The sequence below is a fragment of the Lathamus discolor genome, chromosome 2 (assembly GCF_037157495.1).
Source record: "Lathamus discolor isolate bLatDis1 chromosome 2, bLatDis1.hap1, whole genome shotgun sequence".
NCBI classification, from domain to species: Eukaryota; Metazoa; Chordata; class Aves; order Psittaciformes; family Psittacidae; genus Lathamus; species Lathamus discolor.
Genome location: NC_088885.1, coordinates 16,821,962 through 16,838,550, shown reverse-complemented (window position 1 = coordinate 16,838,550; position 16,589 = coordinate 16,821,962). Strand labels below are relative to the sequence as shown.

At 43.7% G+C, this 16,589-nt stretch overlaps 1 protein-coding gene and 1 long non-coding RNA gene across 3 annotated transcripts in view; one reads left to right on the top strand and one right to left on the bottom strand.

Annotated features, from left to right (window-relative positions):
- The window catches only part of LOC136009128 (uncharacterized), a 134,876-nt gene extending 124,275 nt beyond the window's left edge, over positions 1-10,601 (bottom strand). Inside the window, exons 1-3 of one of the 2 annotated variants that reach the window (XR_010610349.1) lie at positions 10,501-10,601; positions 9,814-10,089; positions 8,579-8,644 (exon numbers count right to left, since the gene is read on the bottom strand). This is a non-coding gene — a long non-coding RNA (uncharacterized LOC136009128). Of the gene's footprint in view, positions 1-8,248; positions 8,645-9,813; positions 10,090-10,500 lie in introns of those variants that run through there. The other variant, XR_010610348.1, reaches the window with a different exon arrangement.
- Positions 10,602-10,875: 274 nt separating this feature from the next.
- The window catches only part of HIBADH (3-hydroxyisobutyrate dehydrogenase), an 84,482-nt gene continuing 78,768 nt past the window's right edge, over positions 10,876-16,589 (top strand). The window contains exon 1 of the mRNA XM_065665945.1: positions 10,876-10,997. Coding sequence (XP_065522017.1) covers positions 10,928-10,997 — 70 coding nt within the window. The 5' untranslated portion in view covers positions 10,876-10,927. The remainder of the gene's footprint in view (positions 10,998-16,589) is intronic.

Below are 16,589 nucleotides of genomic sequence, written 5' to 3'. Positions count from 1 at the left end.
TCTGCAGTGCAGGTCCCACGGGAGGCCGGTCCTGGGCATTGAGGCCAACGAGCACCCTCTGGACCCTGACAGAAGCAGACCTGTGCTCCTCACATACTCTCCTTCAGAGCTGCATGGAGTGCCGCAGTAGAGAGAGTATTGGGCCAGAGGCACTCCTGATGGAGCGCTGCTGTTCTCAGGCTCTTGTGTTTGGTTCTGTTTCTCCCAAAGAAACAACTCAAGCATTTTTAAAAACCAGCATTTGGGGGAAGGGTGGGGTTGGGAGTGGGGGCAAATCACAAGGAAATGAGCAGCTATTGCCCACGTAAAGAACATTTGCAACCACTGAGTTCAGGAGCACACCCTGCTTCAGGCTGAGGGCTTCATCTTGGAGCCTCACTGAGGTCAGAGACGTGGCCTTTTGCTACCCTCTGGAAACCCAACTGAGCACGACTGTATTGGGTTTGTGTAGCAAGGTTGTGGTAGTGGTGAGGCTACAGAGGTGGCATCTGTGAGAGGCTGCTAGAAGCTTCTTCTGTGTCCTATAAAGCCAATGCCAGCCAGCCTCAGGACAGACCCCCTGCCTGTCAGTGACAGTGGTACTGCCTCTGGGATAACATACTTAAGAATGGGAAAAAAACTGTGCAATGGCAATTGCAAAAAGAGAAAAGAGTGACAGTGTGCAAGAGAAAGAACTCTGCAAGCACCAAGATCAGTGAGGAAGGAGGGGAGAACATAGAGGTGCCAGAGAAGATATTCCCCTGCGGCACGTGGTGCAGCCCATACTAAGACATAAATAGAAATGTACATATACAGATACAGATAGAGTGATATAAATGATATAGCTATACCTACAGATAGGTAGTGTGTGCTTCACTGTTCCTTGATGCTTTCCTTCTGGAGCACACACTTCCCTTTTGGTGCCAGCTCAGGACACCATGTGAACTGGCATCAAGCTGTCCCTGCACAGCTGCTTCTGTTTCTGCCTTCACTTAGGAAAGCTTTAGCAACAGCATCGCTGCAGCAGCTCCCTCCAGCTCGTCTCCCTCTGCCTGGGCTGCAGCTCTGGTGTTTCACACCGGCGTCCTCAGCACACGCCCTCCATTGCACTTACCAGGACTGCTGTGATGTGAGGAGTTATTTGCACTAGCCCAGGAGATAGGAAGAGAGGGAGAGAGATGTAGACACAGATGTAGAGATAAAGAGATAGAGATGCTATAGCTGTAGACATAGCTAGGAACGCAGCTGGGGCTGTCTTCTGCAGCCTGCACCAGCATCTCCAGTAACAAACTCGGTGACTTTCCCTTTTCCCACCCCGACAGACCACTCGAGAAATGAACCTATGGGAGAGAGACCAGCGCTCATTCTGCATGTCAAGGATCTGAACAAATGGGCTGGGGGGATTTGTTGCCAATCTCTCAGTTTCTGCATCCCAAAAAGTGCCCTTATGTAATGCTAAGCTGAGGGCCTTGAGACAGTGACTTGTTTTGCCCAAGTGTTGCAGGGAAAAGCTGCTCAGTCCATGCGGTTTAAACCAAATTGGGATCAAAACACTTTATTGAGCTATCAAGAACATGCAATTAGGCAGCAGGAAGGGAAGTGCTGCATTCAAGTAGTACTACCAGAGGTAAACCTCCAAACTGGACACATGAGCGTTACTAAACACAAGCAAATATCCAAGCACCCTGTGTAACAAACGCAGAAGAGATCCCTCAAGTTCTTCTTCTTTCCAAGAAGAAGACCTCACCAGCAGCAGCGCAGCAGCGAACGCCACGTGGTTCATTCACAAGGAACGGTGAGGAAATCCTGTCTGCTCTCTACGTTTCGGCAAAGTTCATGCACAGGGAACCAAAACCCTGTTCTTCCACCTCTGGGATCGCCACGCTCAGAAGACCGCAATGGTATAAAAGCCTTTATTGATGCAGTCTGAACACACAGATTCATTTACAGGGACACCCCGCAGCGGTGCCCGCTGTGTGGACGCCATGCGCAGGGCCAGCAGCCCCTGGGCCTCCTGGGCACAGGCACTGCCTCCGGGCCAGCAGCCCAAAGGCCTTTCTCCAAGGCATGCTGGGCAAAGCGGCAGCAGAGGCAGGGCTGCGGTGGGCAGGGCTGTGGGGGCCCCGTCTCCCCCGTGTCATAGTGCCAGCACCCACCAAGGCAGCATCACAATGCTCCCGGGCAGTATAAGAACAGCGCCCTCCCGCAGTGCTTTGGAGCTCCAGTGCCAGGCACTGGAAGGGTTCTTGCTCCCAGGCTAGAGCAGGCCAGCGGCACTTTGCTGCTCTTGGAAGCCCCTGCGGTGGCTCCAGGTGGAGGCAGAAGAGGTAGAGCCAGTGTCCCCTTGTCCCCTTAGAGGCATAACCAGCCCGTGGACCAGGAGCAGGTCTCGCTCACGTGCTCAGGGAGTAGCCGATCGCCAGCGCTGGGGTCAGGAAGGAATTTTCCCCCGGGGCAGATTGGCACCGGTCCCCGGGGGTTTTTTGCCTTCCTCTGAGCACTGAGCATGACCACTTGTCAGGGCTCCTCTGGTCCTGGTGCTCTGCGTTATCGCCTGGTGCTCATGCACCACAAAGGTAGCCCCTCGTGTGCTGCAGTTTGGGGGGGGGGGGGGGGGGCCGAGGTTCAGCAGGGCTTCCAAGGCAACCAAAAGTCTAAGGTAACCAAAATTCTAAGGTAACCAAAATGCTTAGGTAACCAAAAGTCTAAGCTAACCAGAAGTCTAAGCTAAGCTAAAGTCTAAGGTAATCAAAAATCTCAGGTAAACTCAAAGTGTAAGGTAACCTAAACTCTAACATAAAATCAAGTCTAAGCTAAGCTAAAGTATAAACTAAGCTAAAGTCTAAGATAAGCTAAAGTCTAAGTGAAGCTAAAGTATAAGCTGACCTAAAGTCAAAACTAATCTAAATCTAAGCTAAGCTGAAGTCGAAGGTAAACTAAAGCCTAAGGTAACCTCCAGTCTAAGGTAACCAAAAGACCAAGGTAAACAAAAGTCCAAGGTAACCAAAAATCTAAGGTAAACAAAGGTCCAAGGTAAACAAAAGTCTGAGGTAACCAAAACTCCGAGGTAACCAAAAGTCCAAGGTAACCAAAAGTCCAAGGTAACCAAAAGTCTAAGGTGACCAAAAGTCTAAGGTAACCAAAATCCAAGGTAACCAAAAGTCTAAGGTAACCAAAAGTCCAAGGTAACCAAAAGTCCAAGGTAACCAAAAGTCTAAGGTGACCAAAAGTCCAAGGTAACCAAAAGTCCAAGGTAACCAAAAGTCTAAGGTAAACAAAAGTCTAAGGTAACCAAAAGTCTAACCTAAGCAAAAATCTCAGCTAAGCTGAAAATGAAAGGTAACATAAACGCTAAGCTAAACTGAAGTCTAAGTTAACCTAAAGTCTACGCTAAGCTAAAGTCTAAGCTAAACTAAAGTCTACAGTAATCGAAAGAGTAAGGTAATCTCAAGTCTAAGTTAACCAAATGTCTACGGTAGCCAAAAGTCCACAGTAACCAAAAGTCTAAGGAAACAAAAAGTCTAAGGTAACCAAAAGTCGAAGGTAACCAAAAGTTCAAGATAACAAAAATTCCAAGGTAACCAAAATTCCAAGGTAACGGAAAGTCTAAGGTAAACAACAAGCCAAGGTAACCAAAAGTCTAAGGAAACCAAAAGTCTAAGTAAACCAAAATTACAAGATAAACAAAAGTCTAAGGTAACCAAAAGTATAAGGTAACCAAAAGTTTAAGGTAACAAAAAGTCTAAGATAAACAAAAGTTTAAGGTAACCAAATATCTAAGGTAACCAAAAGTCCAAGGTAGCCAAAAGTCTAAGCTAAACGAATAAGTAACCAAAAGTCTAAGCTAAGCAAAAATCTCAGCTAAGCTGAAAATGAAAGGTAACATAAACGCTAAGCTAAACTGAAGTCTACGTTAAACTAAAGTCTACAATAAGCTAAAGTCTAAGCTAAGCTAAAGTCTAAGGTAAACTAAAGCCTAAGGTAACCTCAAGTCTAAGGTAACCAAAACTCCAAGGTAAACAAAAGTCCAAGGTAACAAAAAATCTAAGGTAAACAAAGGTCCAAGGTAAACAAAAGTCTGAGGTAACCAAAACTCCGAGGTAACCAAAAGTCCAACTTAAACAAAAGTCCAAGGTAACCAAAACTCCAAGGTAAACAAAAGTCCAAGGTAACCAAAAATCTAAGGCAACCAAAAGTCCAAAGAAACAAAAGGGCCAAGGTAATTAAAAGTCCAAGGTCACTAAAAATCTAAGGCAACCAAAAGTTTATGGTAACCAAAAGTCAAAGGTAACTAAAAGTCTAAGGTAACCAAAGGTCTACGCTAAGCTAATTCTCAGCTAAGCTGAAAGTGTAATGTAATCTAAACTCTAAACTACGCTCAAGTCTAAGCTAAGATAAAGTCTAAGCTAAGCTAAAGGATAAGTTAACGTCTAAGCTAAACTAACTTCTAAACTAACCAAAAGTGTAAGCTAACCAAAACTCCAAGGTAACCAAAAGTCCAAGGTAACCAAAACTTTGAGGTAACCGAAAAGCCCAAGGTAACCAAAACTCCAATGTAACCAAATCTCCAAGGTAACCAAACCTCTAAGGTAAACAAAAGTCTAAGGTAACCAAAACTCCAAGGCAAAAAAAGTCTAAGGTAACAAAAGGGTCAAGGTAATCAAAATTCTAAAGTAACCAAAAGTCTAAGATACCCAAAAGTCCAAGGTAACAAAAGGGCCAAGGTAAAAAAAAGTCCAAGGTAACCAAAAGTCTAAGGTAACTAAGAGTCTAAGGTAACCAAAAGTCTAAACTAAGCAAATTCTCAGCTAATCTGAAAGTGTAATACAACCGAAACTCTGAGCTAAGCTCAAGTCTATGATAAGCTAAAGTCTAAGTTAAGCAAAAAGCTAAACTAGTGTCTAAGCTAAACTATATTCTAAGGTAATCGAAGTACAGGCTAACCAAAAGTCTAAGGTAACCAAAAGTCCAAGGTAACCAAAAGCCTAAGCTAAGCAAAAATCTCAGCTAAGCTGAAAATGAAAGGTAACATAAACGCTAAGCTGAACTGAAGTCTAAGTTAACCTAAAGTCTACGCTAAGATAAAGTATAAGCTAAGCTAAAGTCTAAGGTAAACTAAAGCCTAAGGTAACCTCAAGTCTAAGGCAACCAAAACTCCAAGGTAAACAAAAGTCCAACTTAACCAAAAGTCCAAGGTAACCAAAAGTCTAAGGTGACCAAAAGTCTAAGGTAACCAAAAGTCAAAGGTAACCAAAAGTCAAAGGTAATCAAAAGTCTAAGGTGACCAAAAGTCTAAGGTAACCAAAGGTCAAAGGTAATCAAAAGTCTAAGGTAACCAAAGGTCCAAGGTAACCAAAAGTCTAAGGTGACCAAAAGTCTAAGGAAACCAAAAGTCAAAGGTAATCAAAAGTCTAAGGTGACCAAAAGCCAAAGGTAAGCAAAAGTCTAAGGTGACCAAAAGTCTAAGGTAACCAAAGGTCCAAGGTAACCAAAAGTCTAAGGTGACCAAAGGTCCAAGGTAACCAAAAGTCTAAGGTGACCAAAAGTCTAAGGTAACCAAAAGTCTAAGCTAAGCTAAAGTCTAAGTGAAGCTAAAGTATAAGCTGACCTAAAGTCAAAACTAATCTAAATCTAAGCTAAGCTGAAGTCGAAGGTAAACTAAAGCCTAAGGTAACCTCAAGTCTAAGGTAACCAAAAGACCAAGGTAAACAAAAGTCCAAGGTAACCAAAAATCTAAGGTAAACAAAGGTCCAAGGTAAACAAAAGTCTGAGGTAACCAAAACTCCGAGGTAACCAAAAGTCCAAGGTAACCAAAAGTCCAAGGTAACCAAAAGTCCAAGGTAACCAAAAGTCTAAGGTGACCAAAAGTCCAAGGTAACCAAAAGTCTAAGGTGACCAAAAGTCTAAGGTAACCAAAAGTCCAAGGTAACCAAAAGTCTAAGGTAACCAAAAGTCTAAGGTAACCAAAAGTCCAAGGTAACCAAAAGTCCAAGGTAACGGAAAGTCTAAGGTAAACAACAAGCCAAGGTAACCAAAAGTCTAAGGAAACCAAAAGTCTAAGTAAACCAAAATTACAAGATAAACAAAAGTCTAAGGTAACCAAAAGTATAAGGTAACCAAAAGTTTAAGGTAACAAAAAGTCTAAGATAAACAAAAGTTTAAGGTAACCAAATATCTAAGGTAACCAAAAGTCCAAGGTAACCAAAAGTCTAAGCTAAACGAATAAGTAACCAAAAGTCTAAGCTAAGCAAAAATCTCAGCTAAGCTGAAAATGAAAGGTAACATAAAAGCTAAGCTAAACTCAAGTCTAAGCTAAGCTAAAGACTAAGGTAAACTAAAGCCTAAGGTAACCTCATGTCTAAGGTAACCGAAAGTCCAAGGTAAACAAAAATCCAAGGTAAACAAAAGACCAAGGTAACCAAAAGACCAAGGTAGCCGAAAGTCCAAGACAACCAAAACTCTAATGTAACCAAAAGTCTAAGCTAAACTAAATTCTAAGCTAAACTAAAGTCTAAGGTAAACTAAAGCCTAGGGAACTAAAAGTCTAAGGTGACCAAAAGTCTAAGGTAACCAAAAGTCTAAGGTAACCAAAAGTTTAAGGTAACCAAAAGTCTAAGGTAAGCAAAAGTCTAAGCTAAGCTAATTCTCAGCTAAACTGAAAGTGTAATGTAACCTAAACTCTAAGCTGAAGTCTAAGCTAAGCTAACGTCTAAGCTAAACTAAATTCTAAGGTAATCGAAAGTGTAAGCTAACCAAAAGTCTAAGGTAACCAAAAGTCCAAGCTAACCAAAACTCTAAGGAAACCAAAAGTCCAAGGTAACCAAAATTCTAAGGTGACCAAAAGCCTAAGCTAAGCTAAAGTCTAAGGTAACCAAAAGTCTAAGCTAAGCTAAAGTCTCAGCTAAGCTGGAAGTGTAAGGTAACATAAACTCTAAGCTAAAGTAAAGTCTAAGCTAAGCTAAAGTCCAAACTAAGCTAAAGTCCAAACTAAGCTAAAGTCTAAGCTAAGCTAAAGTCTAAGCTAAACTAAAGTCTACAGTAATCGAAAGAGTAAGGTAATCACAAGTCTAAGTTAACCAAATGTCTACGGTAGCCAAAAGTCCACGGTAACCAAAAGTCTAAGAAAACAAAAAGTCTAAGGTAACCAAAAGTCCAAGGTAACCAAAAGTTCAAGGTACCCAAAAGTCTAAGGTAACCAAATGCCTAAGGTAACCAAAATTCCAAGGCAACGAAAACTCTAAGGTAAACAACAAGCCAAGGTAACCAAAAGTCTAAGTAAACCAAAATTACAAGTTAAACAAAAGTCTAAGGTAACCAAAAGCTAAGGTAACAAAAAGTCTAAGGTAAAAGTCTAAGGTAACCAAAAGGTCCAGGGTAACCAAAAGTCTAAGTTAACCAAATGTCTAAGGTAACCAAATATCTAAGGTAACCAAAAGTCCAAGGTAACCAAAAGTCTATGGTAACCAAAACTCCAAGGTAACCAAAAGTCCAACATAACCAAAGTCTAAGGTAACCAAAAGTCCAAGGTAACCAAACGTCCAAGCCAACGAAAAGCCTAAGGTAACCAAAAGTCTTAAGGTAACCAAAAGTCTAAGCGAAGCTAAAGTCTAAGGCAACCAAAAATCTAAGCTATAGTCTAAGGTAAAATAAAGTCAAAGCTGAGCTATAGTCTAAACTAAGCTATACTCTAAGCTAAGCTGTAGTGTAAGCTAATGTAAACTAAGATAAAAGAACTTTATTTATAAATAAAGAAAATACTCTTTCCACCTCTAACCTTACTTGTGACTGATTTGTTTCTGAATGGAATGGAATGGAATAGAACGGAATGGAACGGAATGAGATGTAATCAGATGGGATGGAATGGAATGGAATAGAATAGAATGGGATGGGGTGGCGTGGAATGGGATGGGATGGAATTGGATGGTACAGAACAGAATAGAACAGAAGAGCTATGATATGTTATGCATATAGTTCTGCATGACAAGCTATGACCTAGGTCTGAAGGGCTATCTGCAGTGCAGGTCCCACGGGAGGCCGGTCCTGGGCATTGAGGCCAACGAGCACCCTCTGGACCCTGACAGAAGCAGACCTGTGCTCCTCACATACTCTCCTTCAGAGCTGCATGGAGTGCCGCAGTAGAGAGAGTATTGGGCCAGAGGCACTCCTGATGGAGCGCTGCTGTTCTCAGGCTCTTGTGTTTGGTTCTGTTTCTCCCAAAGAAACAACTCAAGCATTTTTAAAAACCAGCATTTGGGGGAAGGGTGGGGTTGGGAGTGGGGGCAAATCACAAGGAAATGAGCAGCTATTGCCCACGTAAAGAACATTTGCAACCACTGAGTTCAGGAGCACACCCTGCTTCAGGCTGAGGGCTCGATCTTGGAGCCTCACTGAGGTCAGAGACGTGGCCTTTTGCTACCCTCTGGAAACCCAACTAAACTGGATGAGCACAGAAGAGGTTCAAAAACCAGTTCACACATGGTTTTTTGCAGATCTCTTCAGGTCCTCAAATGATCCAGAGACAATCAACATCTCTCACCCCCATCAAAAGGCACAGGCCTCCTTTCCACAAAGTGACAGAGCATATGATGGGACATGATACCCGTTCAATGCCTTCCACTCGCGCAGGGCTGGGAAGAAATGTCCTCTGGTATTTCCTCAGCATGTACTGTTAGGGAAAGAAGTGGAGAAAAAAAAATTGGAACTTGGAAGAGACCTACAATGATCATCAAGTGCAACTGCTTGACCACTGCAGGGCTGGCCAAAAGTTAAAGCGTGTTTTGAAGGGTGTTGTCCAAATGCCTCTGAAACACTGATGGGCACAGGGCACTGGTCACCTCTCTAGGAAGCCTGTTCCAGCTTTTGGCCACCTTCTGGGTAAAGAAATGTTTCCTAGTGTCTACTCTAATCCTCCCTTCACCGTAACGGATTCTTACATAAGTCTAACATAATCTGACCTAAACTAAACTAACCACAACTAGCCTAAACTAACCTGAACTAAGATATAAGAACTTTATTTACAAATAAATAAAACACTCTTTCCTTCTGTAACCTGACTTGTGTCTGATTTGTGTCTGAATGGAATGGAATGGAGTGGAATGAAATGGAATTGAATGGAATGGGATGGGATGGGACGGAATGGAATGTGATGGGTGGAGTGGGATGGGATGGGATGGGATGGAAGCCTAAACTAACCTAAACTAGCCTAACCTAACCTAATCTAATGTAACCCAAACTGAGATAAAATAACTTTATTTATTAATAAATTAAATGCTCTTTCCACCTTTAACCTGATTTGTGTGTGATTTGTGCCTTTGATGGTGTCTTTGGTGCTGAAAACCTCTTAGCATTTCAGGTAGATAATGGTCTCATCATGATACTACTCATGACTGTGAGTGCAAGGAATGGAATGGAATGGAGTCATTTAATCATAGAATAGTCAGGGCTGAAAAGGACCTTAGGATCATTTAGTTCCAACTCCCCTGCCATGGGCAGGGACACCACACACTAAACCATGTCACCCAAGACTGCCCGACCTGGCCTTGAACATTGCCAGGAAGAATGGAACAGAATAGAACAGAAGAGCTATGATATGTTATGCATATAGTTCTGCATGGCAAGCTGTGACGTAGGTCTGAGGGGCTATCTGCAGTGCAGGTCCCAAGGGAGGCTGGTCTCCTGAAACACTGTGCCCCTGCAGCAAATGGAAGTCTATGAGGAGCAGGTATCTACCTGCAGCCCCTGTAGGACCCCACGGTGGAGCAGGTGGATGCCCAAAGCAGGCTGTGATCCCATGGGAAGCATGTGATGGATCAGGCTCCTGGCAGGACTTCTTACCTTGTGGAGAAAGAAGCCTGAGCTGCAGCAGGTTTGTTGACAGGAGTTGTGACCCTGCAGAGGACCCACACTAGAACAGTCTGTTCCTGAAGGATGCACCCCATGGAGGGGACCTACTCAGGAGCAGCCTGTGAAGAACTGCAGCCTGTGGGAAGGATTCACATTGGAGAAGTTCATGGAGGGCTGTCCGCTGTGGGTGGAAGAAGTTCATGGAGGGCTGTCTCCTGTGGGTGGGACCCCACATTGGAGCAGGGGAAGAGTGTGAGGAGTCCTCCCCTGAAGAGGAAGAAGCAGCAGAGAAAACATATCATGAGCTGACTGAAACCCCCATTCCTGTCCCCCTGTGCTGCTGAAGGAGGGTGTAAAGTTGCACCCGGGAAGGAGGAAGGGGTGGAGGGTATTTTAATTCTCATCCTACTTTGGGATTTGTATGGCAATAAATTAATTCCCGCCCCACCCCCTTCCTCCTGCCAAGTCGAGTCTGTTTTGCCCATGCTGGATGATCTCTCCTTTTCCTTGGCACACGAGCCTTTCGTTTATTTTCTCTTCCCTGTCCTGTGAGAGCGGCTTTGATGGGCACCAGCCGTCCAGCCAGGGTCAACCCACCACAACGACGAAGCCAGTCACAAGCTCCAACGCCTATGTGCTGACTCGGCAAAAGCAGTGCGAGGTGCCCTTTTCCCTCACCCCGAGGGCGCAGTTTACGCCATGCTGCCCGGCCCGGGCGTCCCCGCAGATCCACACCAGACACCGGACCCTCCCCACCCCTCAGCGCCGACACAGGAAGGGGAGGCCGCAGCGGGCAGGCGCAGCCGAGGGGGGCTGCGCCCCAATGAGCAGCCTCCGCGCCTGCCCGGCCCCCGCCCCGCCCCGCTCCACTCACCGGCAGCGGGGAGAGAGCCCGCCCCTATCCGTCACCGGGCGGTGGGCGGGGCCGGCCGGCCGCGGGGACGCGGCTTTGTGCACCCATTGGCTGGGCTCCGCTAAGGGGAGTCTGTGGTTGGCTGAGGCAGCTGCCGCTCGCAGCGCGCTGGCGGTGGCGGGCGGTGGCGGCGGGCCGGGAGGTGCCGGGGCGGGTGGCGCTGGCCGGAGGTCACTCGGCGCGGGGCGCAGCATGGCCGCGGCTGTGGTGCGCGGGGGACCTGCGGGCTGGCGGCGCTGGCACAGGCGGGTCGCGGCGATGGGTAAGGACCCCTCCCCTCGGCACCGGCGCGTCCGCTCTCACCGCCGGGCGCTCGTTGCCGGGCGGGGAAAAGCCGGGCCTTCCCCCGGGCTCGGCCGGGGAGCGCTGCTGCTGCGCTCCCCTTGGTGGCCACGGGCCCTCCGCACCCAGGGGCCCGATGGCGCAGCCGGCCCCGCGCCTGGCGGGTCCTGGAGCCGCCTGGCTGTGCAGGACGCCCGGGAACGGACCCCACAGGGCAGCACCGGGGGTCGTCAGTGGCCCGGCGCGCTCCCGCGAAGCGGCCCCCGCAGCTGCGTTATGTGGGGCCGTGCTGGAGCTTCGGAGTGGCGCAGCTCAGTAAATGTTTTCAGTCATTTGCTTGAAATAGCGTGCCTGGAAATTATCAGAGCCCACGAGTGGTTCCTGAGGCACCAGTGATGTGTTGGCAATACCTGTTACCTAGATTTGGGGTGTTCAACCCTCTCGATCATTGTATATGATTATTTTCCTTAAATTGAAGGTAAATCAAGCAGCACTTCCCCCTGTTCCAGCTCCACAGGCAGTCACTCGCATATATGGTTGGTTCACAGGCAGTGGAAGGAGCAAACACATTTAAATGTCCTGTCAGTGTAAGTGAATGAAGAATACGTTTGCAGAGCTGGGCCTAGATGTTTTCCCTTTTCAGAGTCCTGAAAATCACACTATTGTTTTTTAGCACTGTTTCCACTGCTGAAGCAAATGATTGAAAATACACCTTTAGTAGCCTTTTCAATATCATTTTGATAGCAGCCTGTGGTTCATGTATGCCGCTGTATAGTTAGGCTCCACAACAAACAGGTGAAAGTTTTGCAAGGAGCAAAGAGGAGGAAATACGTATTTTTAATGGTACCTGGTTCTAAAATCTTGACACTTAAAAAAGTGTTTCAAGAATTACACAATTACTTTTAAGTAACTTTTAAACATTTGTAATTCTCCTTTAAACCTCATTTAAACTGATCAGTGAAAAGTGCTTGACACAGTTTTGAAATTAGCTTTCAGTGTTATCTTTGCTTGACTCTTTCATTAATGCATGTTTCTTATGGCCTTTTTTACCATTGTAGCTCTGGTGTTGTGCTAAGTAATAGCTCAGGTGCAGTAGGCATATTGGTCACATGTTAGTAAAGTTAAATACAGGAGACCTGTTTGTGTATTTAGTACTGTCTGTGATAACACAGTTCAAATCAGTAGCTTTCAATGTATTTTGAACTTTCGGTGCGTGGTAGCTGTTGGAATTTTCTGTAAGAGCTTTGAAATATGCTGTCTTTTTCAATATCCCAGTGGTCATATTTAACGTAGAGAAGATGGAAGAGATCTTGTTTTTTGATGGTAAGCGCAGGTGTGAGAAGCAACTGAAAACACTACACTGGCCCTTAAAGTTGAAAAATACAGTTTGTCTTTGCCTGAAGACCTGGGTGAGAAACTGGCGGAGTCTAAGCAGAAATTGTGACTCTCCCAAGAAACTTCCATAGAACAGAATTTCACTCACAGCATTTATCTTCTGGCTTAGTAGTGACTGCTGAAAGTCCTGTTGGCTCTGACAAGTGTTTATGGGATGAAGATCTAAGCATTAAGACTGCTTAACTGCTAAGCTCTACTGCTTAGTTATATGTTGAGGTTTCCCCATCTCTAATGCGCTTATTAGGCTTGCCATCCTTTTCTTTAGTTTTGAATAGTCTAAAAGTTGTCTTTAGATCAGTGTTTTCTTCACCTGTCATTCTGAGTGAAACACCATCCTAGTGAAAGAACTCTGCCAGACCCGAGAGCTGTCCAACACCACAGCTTGGTTAGTGAGCAGACTGTCTTCATTCACTTACAAATGCTCCTCAGTTTCTTGTCAGTTGCTCTTTGCAGCTGGTGCAGACCATGATGGTTTGTTTCTTCTGTATGATTGTACTAGAGACTGTTAAATCTCAAGAAGAAAAATAACAATGCAGATTTTGGAGGAGTATCTGAAGTGTGTATGTTCGTGTATTACCTAGTTAGAGACCTTGTATTGTGATTTGCAGCTGGCAGTCACTGGCAAACGTGCTTCATGGAGAAGGTGTATATGACCTTACTTAGAAATACATTTTTGGTGGATGTGAAAAAATCCTTCCTGGGGACTACTAGAGGGGATAAAGTGGGGGTTAATGAGGTATCATGGCTGAGAAAGGAAGATTTTTCTGATACATGAAGATTCATCAACTTAGGAGCTGTTCATCAGAGGAGACAGTACCCTGCTAGGGAAAGAAAATGTCTTTACAAGTAATTTTGAATGAATAGTAAGGGCCCATTCAGTTAATAGTTAAATAGTACTTTTGTGGGTGCAGGAGCTGTGTTTGAACTGTCAAATGTTTGCATGGTCTGTTGCACAGAAGCTTTAATTACAAAGCAAGGATTATGACAGAAAGACCTGCCATGACAGAAGTCAAGCACATTACTAAATTGCGGGATCAAGTGTAGTGTACACTTGATACTCTTTTAGACAAAAAGTACTTCCTACATGTTTTTGTCCTTAATGTGTTAGCAAACACTTAATGAGGTATAGCTACAGATAAGAAAAATGAGGTAAGAAGAGTCTGACTGTTGCAGGATTGCATGTCTGGTTTTCATCAGCAGACCTTTACGGAGGCAATGAAAAGTAAATTGGATGTTTTCAGTGTAAAGCTGGCCAAATTTTGAGTTGGATAATCTTCTTAAATTATGATTTTTGGCAGAGTGCAGTTCTGAAAATCATTGCATAACCTTTAAAAGCCTGTGACCCTGGGGCAATTTAAATTCCATTGGCAAAGCTGCTAGGAGCAGAAAGACCTAATTCTGCCTGTGTTCAGCTGGGCTCTCTTAACTTCTATATTTCTCCATCAAGTTCCCTCCAGGATCTAGATCAGTAGAGGTTTTGTAAGTTTTTATAGAAAAGTGTGCACAGAACACAGAAGCTCTCTCTTTTCATTTTTTTCAAAACAGGAAGGAGAAAAGGGACCATGTCTTCTCTTGTACCAGACTGAGGATGCTAAATCAGTGGCAAAATCCTTTGTTTAGTGGCTTATATTGAATTATGTCCCTCTCCTTGTTAAGGTACTTCATACGCAACTGTACTTCCTGAGCAAAACCAGTGACATCAGTAGCTGAGCCTCTGTGAATCTTCCCGTGCTCCTGTTAAATGTCTCCGACTGGGTTGGGAAAGAGCTCAAGTTTGATGCAGAGAGATCAAGAATATTAATGCAACTTTGATTAGGAAATTTGTATGGGACAGGAATGCGTGGGTTATTCTCTCTTGTGCCAGATTTATTGGTTTCATTTGATTGTGGAGCTACGGATTCTATCCCAAGAGCTAGAAATTTTGGAGAACATAGTTCAAAATAGATTTTATAAAGCCAAAAAGTAAGCAATATAGTTGAGATTACAATTTGAGAGTTGCTGGTTTCTCAGTTCTGTCCTTGGCCAGTTAGGCTGTGCTTTCCCTCCAAGTACAAGCATGTTGGACCTTCTCCAGCTCTACTGTCTGTGGTCCTACCCAGCTGTTAGTTCCATTTTGTTTAAATACGAAGAGATTTCCTCTGCACTGCATATTGTAGTGGCTGTGCAGTCTGGTATTTGCAGTGAATTCAAGGCACCACTGGAGCTGAAATTTCTTCTCAAAACTGTAAGTCATTAGGTTGGGAGACAGTGTAAAATGAAAGGTAAACATCTAAACTTGTAACTGTAATCATTCAGATTAAAAATGTAATTGTTTTCAGTACCTTTATGTAGAAGCTTGAAAAGACAAGTTTTAGGTCATCGACAGGCCAGGTATTCTATGGTCAAGACTGCAAACTGTGCATTTCTGAATTTACTCTCTTAATGAATGTGTTCTATTCAAGAAAAGGCATTCAAAGGTTCATAAACACTTAATGATTTTTTAATCTAATTATTTTTAAGGTAAAATTCTTATGAAATTGTAGATTAGGTTAAGGGCTACTATTGTAGGCTGACTTTTCAAAGGAAAACATTCTAATCTGCATTGTCTGTAAACCCCAGTATGCAAGAGGGTCATAAATTAATTCTCCTCATCAATGGAGTCTCCATAGTCATGGGGCTCTGTGAGCACATGTTCCCTCAAGAGTGTGATGAAGAATCTCCTGGGAAAAGCCTGAACTCTTTGGAGTCAGTGTAGCTGTAGCTGGTTCTGCTATCTGTTAACTTGATCTATAGATTAACCTGTGTTGCTGGTTCTGTTTCCAGTGAAGGAGGATTAGTTGCACATTGTATCAGTGCTTATTTTGAAAGTACATTCTGTTGCTTCTCTGTCCTCTGTTAGAAATCGAATGTGCACTGGGCGTTTTTCCAGCCATGTGATTGCAGCAGGTTACTGTAAATTTTATGGTTGAAGTAAAATGGACTCAATGCCACAGAGACAGTTTCTGCAAATGCTTATACAATTGATGGGATTAGTTAAGCCTATGTGTACGTGGCTTTGCAGAAAACCAATTTTGAATTATACATTTATTTCAAAACTGATCCTGTGCCATTTATCAAATGCTAAACAGTGCCTGGATATTCAAGTTGGACATCACTTTCCATGATAGCACCTGTGGAGTTTCATTTAATATGAAGATGTGAAAAATCATGTCTTCTTAAACATCCTCTGTTTGGCAACCCCCCACTGTCTTAAGCAGTCATTAAAAAATATGCCATGATTCTAAATGCAGTTGATTCAAATTTAATTGAAGTTGGGTATATCCGTGAGCTAATTTTGTCACTCCTTGAAAGCAGTTTTTCTCTATTTGAGTACCTGGGGATCTGGAGTTTTTTCAAAGCTGTTTATTGAATTATATAATTGTAAAATGACTAATTTAACAGTGGGCTGTGAAAAGTTAAACCACACTAAGAAGTCAGAAACTGAGTCAGGAATAGGACTATTTCTCTAACAGGACCCAATTCCTGTGGATTTCAATATGCTCTAGTTAGCACAGACAGAAAATGGTCCCTGATTGAACTAAGACAAGAGAAACCAGAGACAGACAAAGGGGAAAATAATAGAATACAGTGACTCAAAACTAATAATACCAACAGCATGTTGCCTTGTATTCCAGCTTAGCTGTTGCTATGCCTTGTGGGGATACTGCAAAATTATGATTTTTAAGAAAAGTCTTACAGTAGAAGAATGAGTTGGTTTCGTGGATATTTACGTTGTGAACAGCTGCCTGAGAGAAGTAATAGAAATGCTTGTTGGCAATAGACCTGTCATTGCAGTCCAATTACCAGTTGATGTCTTCATAGTAAGATGTGATGATAGCCATGAAAAGTTGTCAAAGCAAAGCAGTCTTAGGTGACATAATAGAGAAAAGTGTGGCAGGATGCACAGAAGGAACAACAGAAAGTAGCATGGGCAAAATGTTCTTCTGAATTCCCAATATTTCCATGAAGATCAAGGCAAGATTATTTCTATTAAGTTGACCCGGATGACCATGTTCTGAAGTAGCTGAGATCTCAGATATGATGAACGAGGAATTGATCAAATGTAAGCAGATCATGGATGGATCTTCTAAGCTTTAGATGTGAGTGACAGGCATCACTGCTGGTGTTCTGATACAGAAAAAAGGGTATCAAGAAAGTT